We start from the raw sequence: 13,486 nt of genomic DNA, 5'->3' as shown, positions 1-13,486 counted from the left end.
ATCATAAAACTAACTCATAAGATAATGTTTTTATCCACTTATATACTATGAAATGTCTTAATTTCTAGTAAATGTGTGATCTTTAACATCATACCAATGAAATTTATCACGCATGTATTACTATTTTCACTTTATATTTACTTATTTTTTGTCATACACATATATTAAAAAACACTCCAAAATTAAAGTTTATATGGCAGATGTCTAATGAAGGTGACATGTTGTTCTGTCTGTTTTACTATTTCCTCTTCTCTAAGTTCCTGTGATGGTAGGGTATTCTCGTGTTAGTGACCTTTTTTTCATTCTAATTGCAACACTAACATACAAAAAACAATAAAACTTTAATTATATACACCCTTCTGTTTGTTGAATAACTTGGCGAATGAGTCAATGTTCCGCATACTTTTCAGAAGCATATCACATGCTTGAGGACCAATTTCAAATGTTGAAACTTAAAATGGCGTGTTCTTTCTGCAGGTGTTTCAAATTTATTATTATCCGAAGCAATTTGTGGTGATATGCATCAGGGTTTCTTGGTAGTTTAATCCATATCAATCAACTTCGTTTGGGTTGAATTGACCATTGAGGCTTTTTCTCAAACAGTTAGAGGGCAACGAAGTTTCTCACTGCAACGTGTATTGGACGGACGGAGAAATGTCTTTGTCCAATTCTATCTATTGATCAAAGCTATTGTAATAGTAAGTTCTGGTAAGAATTTGTCACGCTTAAGTTCGATGGTTTTTGTGTGCAATGCCTTGTGTTTCTACCAAATTTCATGTTTGTTTCTTTGGTGTCAATGATTATATGCTTTTTTGCCAACTTTAGGATTAGCACAACTAACAACAATGCTTAGACACTAAAAATGTTCTATTCGTTTTCAGTTAATCTGTCCATGGTTCTGCGTAAACATCAATCAATTGTAATACCTTACACATTAATTGTAAAACAAGTTTTCAAGTTCTTGTAATCTTGTCATACATTTGCTTTTAAAACAAAGGGAAAATAAAAAAAGTGGGAAGTGTAAATAAAATAATTTTTACTATTATTATGTCTAAGCTTTTAATATAAATGTTTTACTAGAATCAAAGTTGAATTAGTTTTTTTTCTCTATACTATAAGTTCTTACAATATACGAGATCGAATATCTCCTATCAAATACCTTTTATTCAGGAAGGGTGAAGATACCTACAAATATATTCTGCCGCTCAAGTTAGCTAAGGTACTGATATATCTATATGAGTTTAGAATTAGAAAAGTCATTACCTTTTATTATGAGATCTACCTCTATTTATACTTTTCTATTGGATTTTGTGCTTTGTGAGGAATAGTCCAGAGCATTATAACCCTCATTTCATCTTTTTATTTAAATATACCCTTTCTCTCTTTTTAAAAATACTAAATTTTACTTAATTTAAGAAAAATGTAACTCGTGGGAATGCACTGTTTTCATAGAAAATATAAATAAATAAAGTAGAAATTAGAAGTGTATGGTTGAAAAAAAATGATATATATATAATATAAGAGAAAGAGATAGATAAAAAACTGAATTGATAAAATGAAAATTACAATTTTTAAAATTATTTCTAATGTCTTATTTTTTTTTATCTAGTCTTATTTCCATTTTGGTTTGTTCTAGACTCAACAAAAGAGAGGGTGAGCTTTATTTATATTTATTAATATATATATATATATATATATTTATCTAATTAGATTCAGTGTTGAAGTCAACGGTTTTACACTATATAAAAAAATGTCAGTGTTAAAAATATTTAAATTGTGAACATATACAATGGAAAAAAAAAAAAAAACTAGTAGATTTTTGGATACTCGCATACATCATCCAATGACTCTAACTAAGCTTAACTCAGCATACGTAAATTAAGAAAAAATGACATGAGATTAAAAAATTAAAATATAATAATGAGAATATTTACCATTCATATTTGAAATCTTCTGGATTATCATAAGAGAAATAATTTTATCTTTAATTCCAAATAAATATGTCAATAATTTAATTTATATATAGTTGTCTTTGTCTAACACATTTTTTTATTCATAAAAAAAATAAAAAAAAATAAAATGAGACACTTCTAGTATTTAACTCTTATATAAAAAGTGATCAACCAACATATTTAACGTCTAATTAACACCTCATCTTTGAATATCTTTGTGTGTGATTCTACAAACCACGAAACCAAACCTCAATAAAAATAAAAAATGGTAATACATTCTTAAACTGGGTAAAATATTGAAATTGGAAGCAAGTAAAGGAAGATAGTTTTGTGATCATTAAAAGATGAAAGAAAAGTAAGAAAGAGTTGAAATTAATGCATGGAGGAACTAACAAACCTAATATATGTAATGGTAACAACTGAAAAAGCTGAGAGAAAGGAAAATGGAGCAGAGATTAAATTGAATAAGACATGAACATCTAACTCAAATAATTTTGATGAACCACTTTTTATAACTCACGGGATTTCTTGTGTTGTTTGTGGCCCAACCTCACACAATTACAATTGCCAGCTAGCAAATGCCATTCCAAATTCAATTGTTTTACCAATATTATACATTCATAATTTCATTCACTTTTCCTTTTCAATCATTCAGATCATACACCTATAATTTTCTTCTTCAATCTGTGTAACTCATATTATAACATCGTGTTAATGTATTTCTAATTAATATACTCCTATAATATATTGTTTAATAACAAAATTATAATGAAATTCTTTAAAGTGAATAATATTTTAGATTTCTGTATATTTCTTCCATGTATTTTTGCTTAGTGAGTATTTTTGTTTTGTCCAAAGAGGCTTTTCAAAAGATTTATAAAGCAAATGGGGGGATGTAAAATAGTAAACTTAGTTCATTTTTATTGATCAAATATATTAATGATAAAAAATCCACTAATACATAATAGCTTTAAATTAAGAAATTTGAAAAGATGAGTTATACCTTTTTTTGTTAAGATTTCATGTCGATTGGATATGATATGTGACTAATGCTGCCTTTTATAAAGTTTGGATGGTCTTCTTTACTTACCCATATTAAAGAGTTATATTATACAAATTTAGATATATACATTACAAAATGACTTTTTCAAAATATTCATTAGTTTTAAAGTTATAAATTTATATTTATGTGATTTTTATTTCTTATCTTCACATATTAAGATGTTATTTCTTATTTCAAAATCTTATATTTATTAAAATTTGTAGAAAAGTAAGTAAAATAGCGGTCACAAGACAAAAATAACATCACACCCAATAGAAATTTAATTAAAAAATATAAAATTTTGGAGTTGTCAACCAACAAAAAGATAGTAACTTAATTAAAAATATTTACATTTTAAGAGAGACTTGAAATTTAATTAAGTCTTAAATTAATTATAGAAAAAAAACTAAGAATTTAAAATATATATATATATATATATATATATATATATATATATGTATGCTCCCTTTTGCTTTGTACAGAAGGAAGTTGTGTAGTGAATTGTAATACACACTTTGTGCAGAAACTAAAAGTTCCAATAAAAGGTGTCTAAATGAAGGATGAGCTCACATGTGTTTGAATGACATATTTATTCAGCCAAAATTCTGAAAATATTTTTCAATTACAACTCATGCTAAAATAATATTAATTATTTTCATAATGTGTTCCCTAGTGCATGTGTAAATCTGAAGTAACTTTAGCTATTTGGAGAAGTAATAAATTGAAAAATTGAAACGAAATGTTGGCATTTGTGGATGTTTAAAAAGGTTAGGTTTCATTGAAGGATCCCAACTGTGTCATCTTTAAAATCCCAATTGCAAACACACCCATACTTTAATTACTTCATCTCATCACAACCTGGACAAATAATACACACAAACAAAAAATACACCAAGTGCCTACCCTATTATTCAATTAAAAAAAAACATTCATATAACACAACTTTTATTATTATTGTTTTTATTATTATTAATACTTTCAATTGTGCTTGTATAGACCGATAGTAATTGTTATCGGCCGGAACAATTGTCTCTAATCTCTTGGTCGTTCCTTCACCGCTTTCCTTCTCATACTCTTCTTGGTGTCGGTCGCTTCTCCTTCTTCTTCTCGTACTTGTTTTACACTCTGTCGGAAGTTAACCTGTGAAGGATTCTCTGATGATCAAATAAGTGTTTTGTATAAGAGTGAATGATACCTTAATTTTTTGTAACTTATTTATAGTGTTAGTGGGTTATCTCACTTATGATCGTATCTCGCGCATATCTTTAATAAAACAGTGTTAACTGATTTATCGCATGATTACCTGAATTTATAAGATGTTACCTAATTTGTTGCATATTTTTTTATTTGTTATTTAATATAACCAACTCATTCGATCAGTCGGTCAGTTAATAATGTCAATTGACGTAACTCGTTCGACCGATAGATCATTTAATTTTTTTTATCCACAAAAGATAAATTAAATTTTAAAAAAATATATTTAAGGGATGTTAAAAACTTTTGTATATAAGAAAGTCCATATTAACACCCACAAACCATTTGACCATCTAAACATACCAGAAAATTACATCAAAGAATTATTATCATCTAATATTAATAATAGTTTTCAATTAGTTGACTCATAAATAATCATTAATTTTTGTTAGTATATACGAGTAAATGTGAAGGACTTTTTTTCCATGTCACATTTTTTCCTCATCTACTATACCGGATACTAATCTTACTATATTATGACTATAATTGATCTAATAAATTTTTATAAACTTTAACAACAATAAAAAACCCATGGTCTAATTATAATTTCATGTAAGATATGGTAGATGCTAAATTGAACAGATGAAAGAATAAATGTGATTTAGATAAAAACATAAACAATAAAAAGATATTAATTATATTTTTAAAAGTGCTCGGTATTTTATTCTTTGGGAAATTATAATAATTTAACTTTTAGTTAAGACTAATGTGAATCTTTACATCATCAACTATTTTAGGAACAATTATTTAAAATAAATAATTTTTTATTCATGACATTTATAACTAAATGTTAATATAGAAATTTAGACGCTTTCCAATTAAATTAAAATTTAACAAAGGATTAAATGCTTGTGCCGTGAAGTATTTTTAAGCGTTAAATTTTCTGAAACTAATAAGGGGGCTTTTAATATTAGATATTTTTTCATACGTATGTTTTCTAACGATGATTAAGAATCCTTGAAATTATTATTTTTTTTTATTGAAACAGCTAAACAATATTAAATTCCGTCGAAATGTTTATATAATTATTTTAGAAACTAAAAATAATATATCTTTTTAACTAAAATCTTTAATATTTTATCCTATTGAATAATTAAATATTTTTTCAATCGAAATTTTAGTTTAACTCAAGAAAAAAAATAGACATTTCATTTTTCTTTAAAAAATTGGTAAAAAAAAATATAAAAGTAATATATCTTCAATAAATATTTCAAAAAAAAAGTTAAATACAATATTTTTTTTTCACAACTTCGTATTATAAAAAGCAACATTAATTAACAAAAGTACAACAAGTTGTATCATTTAACCATATGGTCAGTGATGAAATCTTTTTTTTTTATCAAATGTCTCTGAAGTGTAAGCTGTTTGAAATTGATTTTAAAAATATAAATATACAGTTACTTGTTTTATTTATTCTGATAATATTTTCTTTTATATATCACTTTTTTTATTGTTATATGTATCTCTTATTTGTTTTTTATTATAATTATTATTATTTTGATGTTATCTGTTGTCACTTTCGAGTGGGATGAGCATTTGAAGTAGTGATCTAAATTGAAGATATAATATTAGTTTGAATAGTAAGTAGTGGTGGTGGTGTAACAGTTTTAGACCCAAATAATTAGGAGAATGAAAAGAAACGAAATGTCACACACTCCATTCAAACAAACTGTTCCTATCAATCCCAATTCCAAACACAAGAAAATCGAAGGACCAACAATTTTGCAAAATAACTGTGGTCTATACCACTGAATGCGATGTCCACTCTCTTTATCAATTGGACCCATCTACTCCCACACTTTTAAACTAAATTACAACTTCACTAATTCTTCATCACCATATTCTAAATCTATAAGGAAAACCAATCACTACATATGTTATATGATTTTATGAATTATCCTTATTTTAAGTCGTATAAATAAGATGATTCATCGTAATAATATTATCTTAACGGATTTTAGGTCAAATAAATTATAAACTCTTTTTCGATTGAGAAATTATTCTTCTGATACAATAAATATATAGTTTCACATTGTTTAGAGATCAGATATAGTTTAAACACAGTCTTCTTTCCTAATTCATGAAACGTCTTTTAAAAACAAAATTATAACGGAACTCAAAACTCCAAAAAACACGAAAAACGCTGATTTTTCTTACATTAAAGAAGGTGAAGGCATTAGTTTGTTGTTTTGTTAAAAAGAGTAGTTGTTATGAGTTTAGTGAGAGTGTTTGGATCCATAAAATAATGGCAGCAGTAGGTAAAACTGAGTCCAGCTTTTGGCCTTTGGATGCCTTTACAGTCAACCATCAACACCAGCCCCTTAACCATTTTTTGACTTCAACCTTAATCTGCTTCTTCCCATTAACTCAACCCAACCTCCACAACTTCAATATATATATTAAAAACTTTTCAAACTCTATAAATATTTTCTACCAAATTCTTATTATTCAAATAATACTTCTGTCTGGTAACTTTACATAGAAAATATAGTTCCATAACTCTTAAAATTATATTCAATTTTTAATTTTGATGTGATAAATTTATAAATAAATATATATAATTTTAGAGCTTATATGCATATATTATTAGTTGGTAAGTTAAAAAGCATATAGCACTCCACTTTTCTTGCTTTTGTTTCCACAATCGATAAATAAATAAATAGCTTCTTCTTGCATAAACTTGGTCACTTCCTTACGTAAATTCTCAAGGAAGAAACTCTCACCATAACAATAAGACTCTCTTTCACCATGCATCATCTCCTTCTCCTCTTCCTCTTCCTCTTCCACCTCGCCACCCCCTCCTCCGCCGCCATCGACACCTTCATCTTCGGCGGTTGCTCCCAGCCCAAGTACACGCCGGGTTCGCCCTACGAGACCACCGTCAACTCGCTCCTCACCTCGCTCATCAACTCCGCCGCCTTCGCCAACTACAACAACTTCACCCTCCCCGTCGCCACCTACGACACCGTCTACGGCCTCTTCCAGTGCCGCGGCGACCTCAGCAACGACCAGTGCTCGCGCTGCGTGGCGCGTGCGGTCACTCAGCTCGGCACGCTCTGCTACGCCTCCTGCGGCGGCGCGTTGCAGCTCGACGGCTGCTTCGTGAAGTACGACAATGCGACGTTCGTCGGGGTGGAGGACAAGACGGTGGTGACCAAGAAATGTGGACCGTCCGTTGGGTTGACCTCGGACGCGTTGACCAGGAGGGACGCTGTGCTGGCGTATTTGCAGACGTCGGATGGGACTTACAAGACCTTCAGGACGAGCGCGTATGGGGATTTTCAGGGTGTGGCGCAGTGTACCGGAGACTTGAGTCCCACCGAGTGCCAGGATTGTCTCTCCGGTGCCATCCAACGGCTGAAAACGGACTGTGGGCCCTCCCCCTGGGCAGAGATGTACCTGGCCAAGTGCTACGCGAGCTACTCCCAGAGTGGCTCTCACTCGCGCCCTAATAATAATGGTAAGCGTAAAAACTGCTCCACCGTGCGCGGTGGTGTGCTCATCATCCCTTGCGCCTTTCTTTGCTTGTGTGTTACTAATCATTTCTTTTACTTTTTATTTCTTTTTTTTAATTCTTTGACATAATTAATTAATTAATTAGAAATAATTGAGTTTGCTTACATAGTTTTCGAATTTCGTTTACATGATGTTACTTGCCACTTCGAAAAGGTAGTAAGTACGTTGTTGGGTGTGGAAACTGAGAACTGATCTGGCAACTCATAACGTCATTCAAACTCAATTTACTTCTACACTCTCGATTCTTCTTTTCCTTTCAAAAAAAATATTATTATTTTATATATTTTTGTGAACCTAACTTTTTATATAATTAAATTATAATTTTTAATATTATTATTTTAATATTTTAATATTATTTAATTATAAATTTATCCTTTATTATATACATTTATTTTTAAACACAACACATCAAAAGTTATATATAATTTTTATTGTCTTTGTGATATCATATTTTATGAGATCAAGATATGTATTTTAAATGGCGTGTTCGGTATTAGATATCCGACACTCTTATTATACTTGTAGGACACGTATAATGAAGTGTCAAATTTAAAAAATATTTGTTAAATTTTTTAACGATTCTAACACAATTTTAGAAAGAAAAAATACATTATTTATTATAAACTTAAATTTATTGTATAATTATATAATATATGGATTCATGTTACGTATTTGTGTTTGTGTCTGCATGTGTATTCGTGTTATATCAATATTCTATTAGTTATTTTTTAATATAAAAAAAAGAGAGATAAAACTATATGTTTTTTTTTATTATTTGATCAGAGAAAATATTATAAAATAGTTTTGTTAAAATTATATTTTCTTTCTCAGTATTTGTAGGCAACAAGGTGTCTTTTGTTTGGTTCGTTGGTATCATTTTTGTGTCCTAGATGGGAAATTTCCATTACGCCGTTAAAATTGTACGGGTCAGTGATGCGTTTACATTACTCCATTCATCCTTGAGCTTTAATTTACGTGAGTAAACTAAAATTCTGTTGAAACTATAAACAATAAATAAAATATATTTGATATTGTTTATAATAATATAATAATATAATAATATTTTTAAATTATAAAATAAAATAAATAAAATATTAATTTATTAAAATGTGAATTACATCATCACCCTTATTCAAAATTTTGTGGTTGTCATCATTTCTTCTCTCTTGAATGTATTATGTATCTGATTTTTCTATGTGCTTCACTGCTGCAGTGCTCCTTTTTATATCCTTTATAGAAAGTTATTCTTTAGGCTCAGCAAACGAGGAGAATAAATGATAATGGGAATATAAAAGGAAAAAAGTAATATTACCATTTGTCCTAATCCTAATGCCCCAAAACCATATTACACATAATACAGTAAGTAAGATCGGTGATGAAATTCTTACTGCAACAATTCCAACACTTATTTGACCAATTTTCTGACATAATATGAACAATGTAGATGACAGTAACCACAATGATGATGAGATTGAGAAGACACTCGCCATACTAATTGGACTCATTGCTGGGGTTGCTCTGATCATCGTTTTCCTTTCCTTCTTGTCCAAAGTGTGCGAAAAGCACAAAGGTATGGTTTTCGTGCTACTTATTACACATGCATCTAACTGTATTTTCTTCAAGTGTTTAATTTATCATTGTGACACATTTGTCTGAATTATGCAGGTGGTAAATAAAGAATATAATATGTGCACAGTTCTGGGATTGAACTCTGTTAGTCTCAAATTTCCTTTTTGTAATCAGTCCATCTTATTCTTATCTTCTAAGTTCCCTGCTTAGTTCCTTTTATAAAGAATACCAGTGAAGGTATAGATAGAAAGATGTTATGGAAAAGTTGTTCCATGAAACAAGTTACACAATGGGTTGCAATAAGGAGAAAAGGCTCAAAGATTCCACTCTCTATGACCATTCGTTTTCTTGTCTAGTGTCCACCACTGTGTACAAATACTGAAGAAGACTTTTAGTGAAAATTGCAGCATGCATGCTTTCTTATAGGCTTTGAGGGTATAATTAGAGTTTTTTCTTACTTTTCATATTAATCACCTCCAAGAGCCTTTACTTTCGATCCCAAAAGTGAGAATAAGAAAGGTTTGATGAAATTTCTGTCAAATCAGTGTCCCAGTTTATTATCATTTGCTACTTATCATGAAATGGTCATTGGTCCTTCTCTGATATCTCTTTACTCTGTTTGGCCATTATAATCATACCATACCAGATATGCTCTATGTGCTCATGCAGCTCTTAATTTATGACTTCTTTCTCTTCATCTTCTTTTAATAAATACAGATGAGAAAGTCATTGTAATCATTAGTTTCACTCATGGTTACTCTTCCTATCTAACTTCATCAGATATTCTGATGATGACAGAAAAATATACCTACTCAAGTTTTGACCGACCACCCCATAAATACCCTGTAATTTTCTCTACATACAATAAGAACAAGTCTTTTGTTAGATTAAAAATTTCCAACACACCTCCTCTCCTCAATATTGATACTGACAGATTGTATATGAAATAATATATTATGATCGATCCGATAATGGTGATTGGGTGATCTTATAAGTTCAACAAACATTTATTAAGATAGATTCAAAATGACTCTGTTACTGTATTCAAAAGGGAATTTTCATTAAGTGATGTAAAACTATCATAATGATCCGCAGTGAAGTGGAATTTTCAACTGAGATAACTTTTTTTCTGATAAAAGAAAACATTGAATAGTACCCTTTTTTTCTGATAAAAGAAAACATTGAATAGTGAGGAAGTAAGGATGCCAAATTATGATCTTGCAATGATTAAGGAAATATGATGATCACTCTATTATTTTACAATATTAAGAAATGGAGCAATGTGGCATTAACTTATTTAAGAGAAAAGAAGGAATATAAATTGATATAAGGTAGTAATAATTAGAGAAGCATGATCCACCTAAGCAAACAATGTTCACGAAATCGCTCCGGATTCTTCGTTCTTCTCTTCCCATCATCAATTGCTTTTGGGGTTGGCTTTTAATAAAGGAACTCATTTTTGTCCTAGTATATGCAATTCTTGGCTCCACTTAACATCATTACTTACTTTACTAACCTTTTTACTTATCTTAATTACGGAAACATTCTTTGTCTCTCTTTTCTTAAGCATAATATAGAACATGCCACACCATACGTGACAAAAGTTGCAAAACCCTGTCGTGTTCATTGTATTGTATATTAACGAAGTAGAAATTGTGGCATTCAGCAAAGAGGAACATTAAAATAAAGACGAGAGTATGCAGGGTCATCAAAAAGAAAAAGGAGAATGATTGTAAATTTTTTAACTCAACTACCAAATATCTTAATTGAGATGACATGAACAAGTTCAATCAAGCATTATTCAAGCTATTATCTATTTTATTTATAGAAATTCTTCTAAAAGATTAAAAAAAGAAAGATGTATATAAACAGTTCTTTATCTATTCGTGGTACCGTAATAATTAACACTTTAAAAGATTTGAATTAGATGAAAGAAAAAAGTTTAAAATATTTAAATTAAATGAAAGAAAAAGTTACTTATAGAAAAGGTAAAATTCTAAATGAAAGAAAATTGGAGGGATTAACAAAATTTATGCAATTGATAAATAAGTTAGTCTTTTCAACCTTTTATTATATTGTATTTATCGTAAGTCCTGTATATTTCTTATTTTTGTTATTAAATAAATCTGGAGGGAGAGGAAAAGAGGAGTATATTTATAAATTTGATTTGACTATTCTATATTTTACTCAATAAAAATGTCTGTGTTGTATGATTTTATAACAGAGGGTGAGGGTGTGTGGGTTGTAACAAGAAGTTTGTTGAATCTCCATGAAAATTCCTGCTACAAATTTGGATTATTGGCTTTTAGGTCAGCAATACAGGTTGGCTTCAAAGATAGCATTAATCCTTCATCATTAACATTTAATTTTTGCGTTTGGAATTTCTTCTTTGCATTTATCACCTTTGTTGAATTTTGGAGGAGTCAATAAAGTTGAATAGAACCCAGAGTGTAGGAATTGAAGATCACTAATATCAAACCTGAAATCCATAACGCAGTTTCTAACTCCTCCATGGTATTCATAGTGAAATACAAAACCTAAGTCATTAATTCTCAAAATCTGAAGAAAAATCAATTACATATGTACCTACCTAATCTAAGACCGGATACGGCCGTTAATCTGGGACAAATATCCGAGATCGTAATGGAGTTTTTATCATAAAAAGCAATCAAAGATAAAACGGTCTAATCAATGGGTTTTAGGAGGAAAATGACTATTCAAGAGACGAATAACAGTCACATAGCAATGTCTACTAAGGAAACTACCCGATCAATCTACAATTCAATCTGTCTCATATTCTATAACTCATATATAACATAACACACTATTATCATGTTCTTACTATCTTAAACATCGGAGAACAAAGAACAAATGAAGACTTATTATCGCAAGGGACCTACATACTTTGTCAAGCTACGCTCTTCGAGCTTGATTCCGATAGGAAGAACGTACTTTCTGGTACTTTATTACTTTAGGGCATGAATTTGAAAGAATATATTTAGTTTAATAAGTTGTTGGTATGGTATTAAATTAATTGAGTAGTGGTTAAAAAGGTAATGAAAAAAATAAAAGTAATGGTAGATGAGAAGATAAGGGAAATGAAGTTGAAGAAGAAAGTAGCAAAAGTGAGTGTAGCATAATAAGTTGTATACGAATTACGGAAGAAGTAGTTTTGGGTTGTTGGAGCTTTGAAAAAGGGTATTGAGAAAGGCGTGTAAAGCAACGGTGGCATGCAATATGGCGTTATTGGAAAAGGTAAGATTCTAGTTTTGATTAGGTTTTATCTTATTTCAGTGATGACATGTGTGAGAAGAGTACCACACGAAGCTTCTTATTAAGTCTTTTAGGACAATCATGCCAAAATGGATCATTTTTTTACTTAATTTTCGTCTTCATCTCCAACAACCTTCAAAATATTCATCACTTGTGCACACTTCAACAGTTTTCCTTATTTTAAACTTATTTAGTACTTTTTTTTTAAATATCATAACAATTATATATTTATTTATTTATTGGAGTAATCTTGATCTAGGATAAAAAATAAAATTGATGGCTAGGTTAAGTCTCAGTGACACGTGTGGGTGTAGTGAGAAAAGTAAAAGGTCTGAAGAGGGGAGCTGCTGCAGCGAAAAGGGGTGTTCAATAGAAAAAATAAAGAAGAGGGTAAAATTGTCATTTTTAGTTTTATTAGAGGTGCAGAAAGACACTCTGGAGGTGCAGGAAGAATTTCCCTTCTTGCTTACCCACTTCGCTTTTTTTAAAGAATCTGATCAGCCCATTTCTTACTGAAAGACTCCTGCCAGTCCATGTATTTAAACAAACACACTTCAGATTTTCTATTCCCACCTCATTTTTCTAAGTTCATCTTCCATCTTTATTTTTGACAAAAATACACTCCATCAGAACACATCCCCCATTGCGTTTTGGGCTTTTTATGTTCATCTTTACGTGATTTGGGCTTTGTCTAAAGATCTTTCTTTGGATTTTTCTATTGGCACCTAATTTTTCTACCTAATGTAAATGTAAATGGCTTTTATTTCCTGCAACCAATGCTTTCAACCTGGCCTAATAGCGTAGCGTATTTTTTAAATGGTCTACAATTTTGTAAATGGCCTTATGTCGATCCAATGAATCCATGGGTCATTTTGGCATG

The 13,486-nt window shown here is 29.9% G+C and overlaps 1 protein-coding gene across 1 annotated transcript; it reads left to right on the top strand.

Moving 5' to 3' along the window:
- The first annotated feature begins 6,855 nt into the window (after window positions 1-6,855).
- On the top strand, window positions 6,856-9,938 carry PDLP6 (plasmodesmata-located protein 6). Its single transcript, XM_068615202.2, has 3 exons — window positions 6,856-7,708; window positions 9,209-9,334; window positions 9,430-9,938. The coding sequence occupies exons 1-3, from the start codon at window positions 6,997-6,999 to the stop codon at window positions 9,438-9,440; spliced, it is 849 nt and encodes a 282-aa protein (XP_068471303.1). The 5' UTR covers window positions 6,856-6,996; the 3' UTR covers window positions 9,441-9,938.
- The last annotated feature ends 3,548 nt before the right edge of the window (window positions 9,939-13,486 follow it).

The sequence above is a fragment of the Phaseolus vulgaris genome, chromosome 2 (genome assembly GCF_051622355.1).
Source record: "Phaseolus vulgaris cultivar YP4 chromosome 2, ASM5162235v1, whole genome shotgun sequence".
NCBI lineage: Eukaryota > Viridiplantae > Streptophyta > Magnoliopsida > Fabales > Fabaceae > Phaseolus > Phaseolus vulgaris.
The sequence above is the reverse complement of the archived record's forward strand: the minus strand, read 5'-3'. Positions and strand labels throughout refer to the sequence as shown.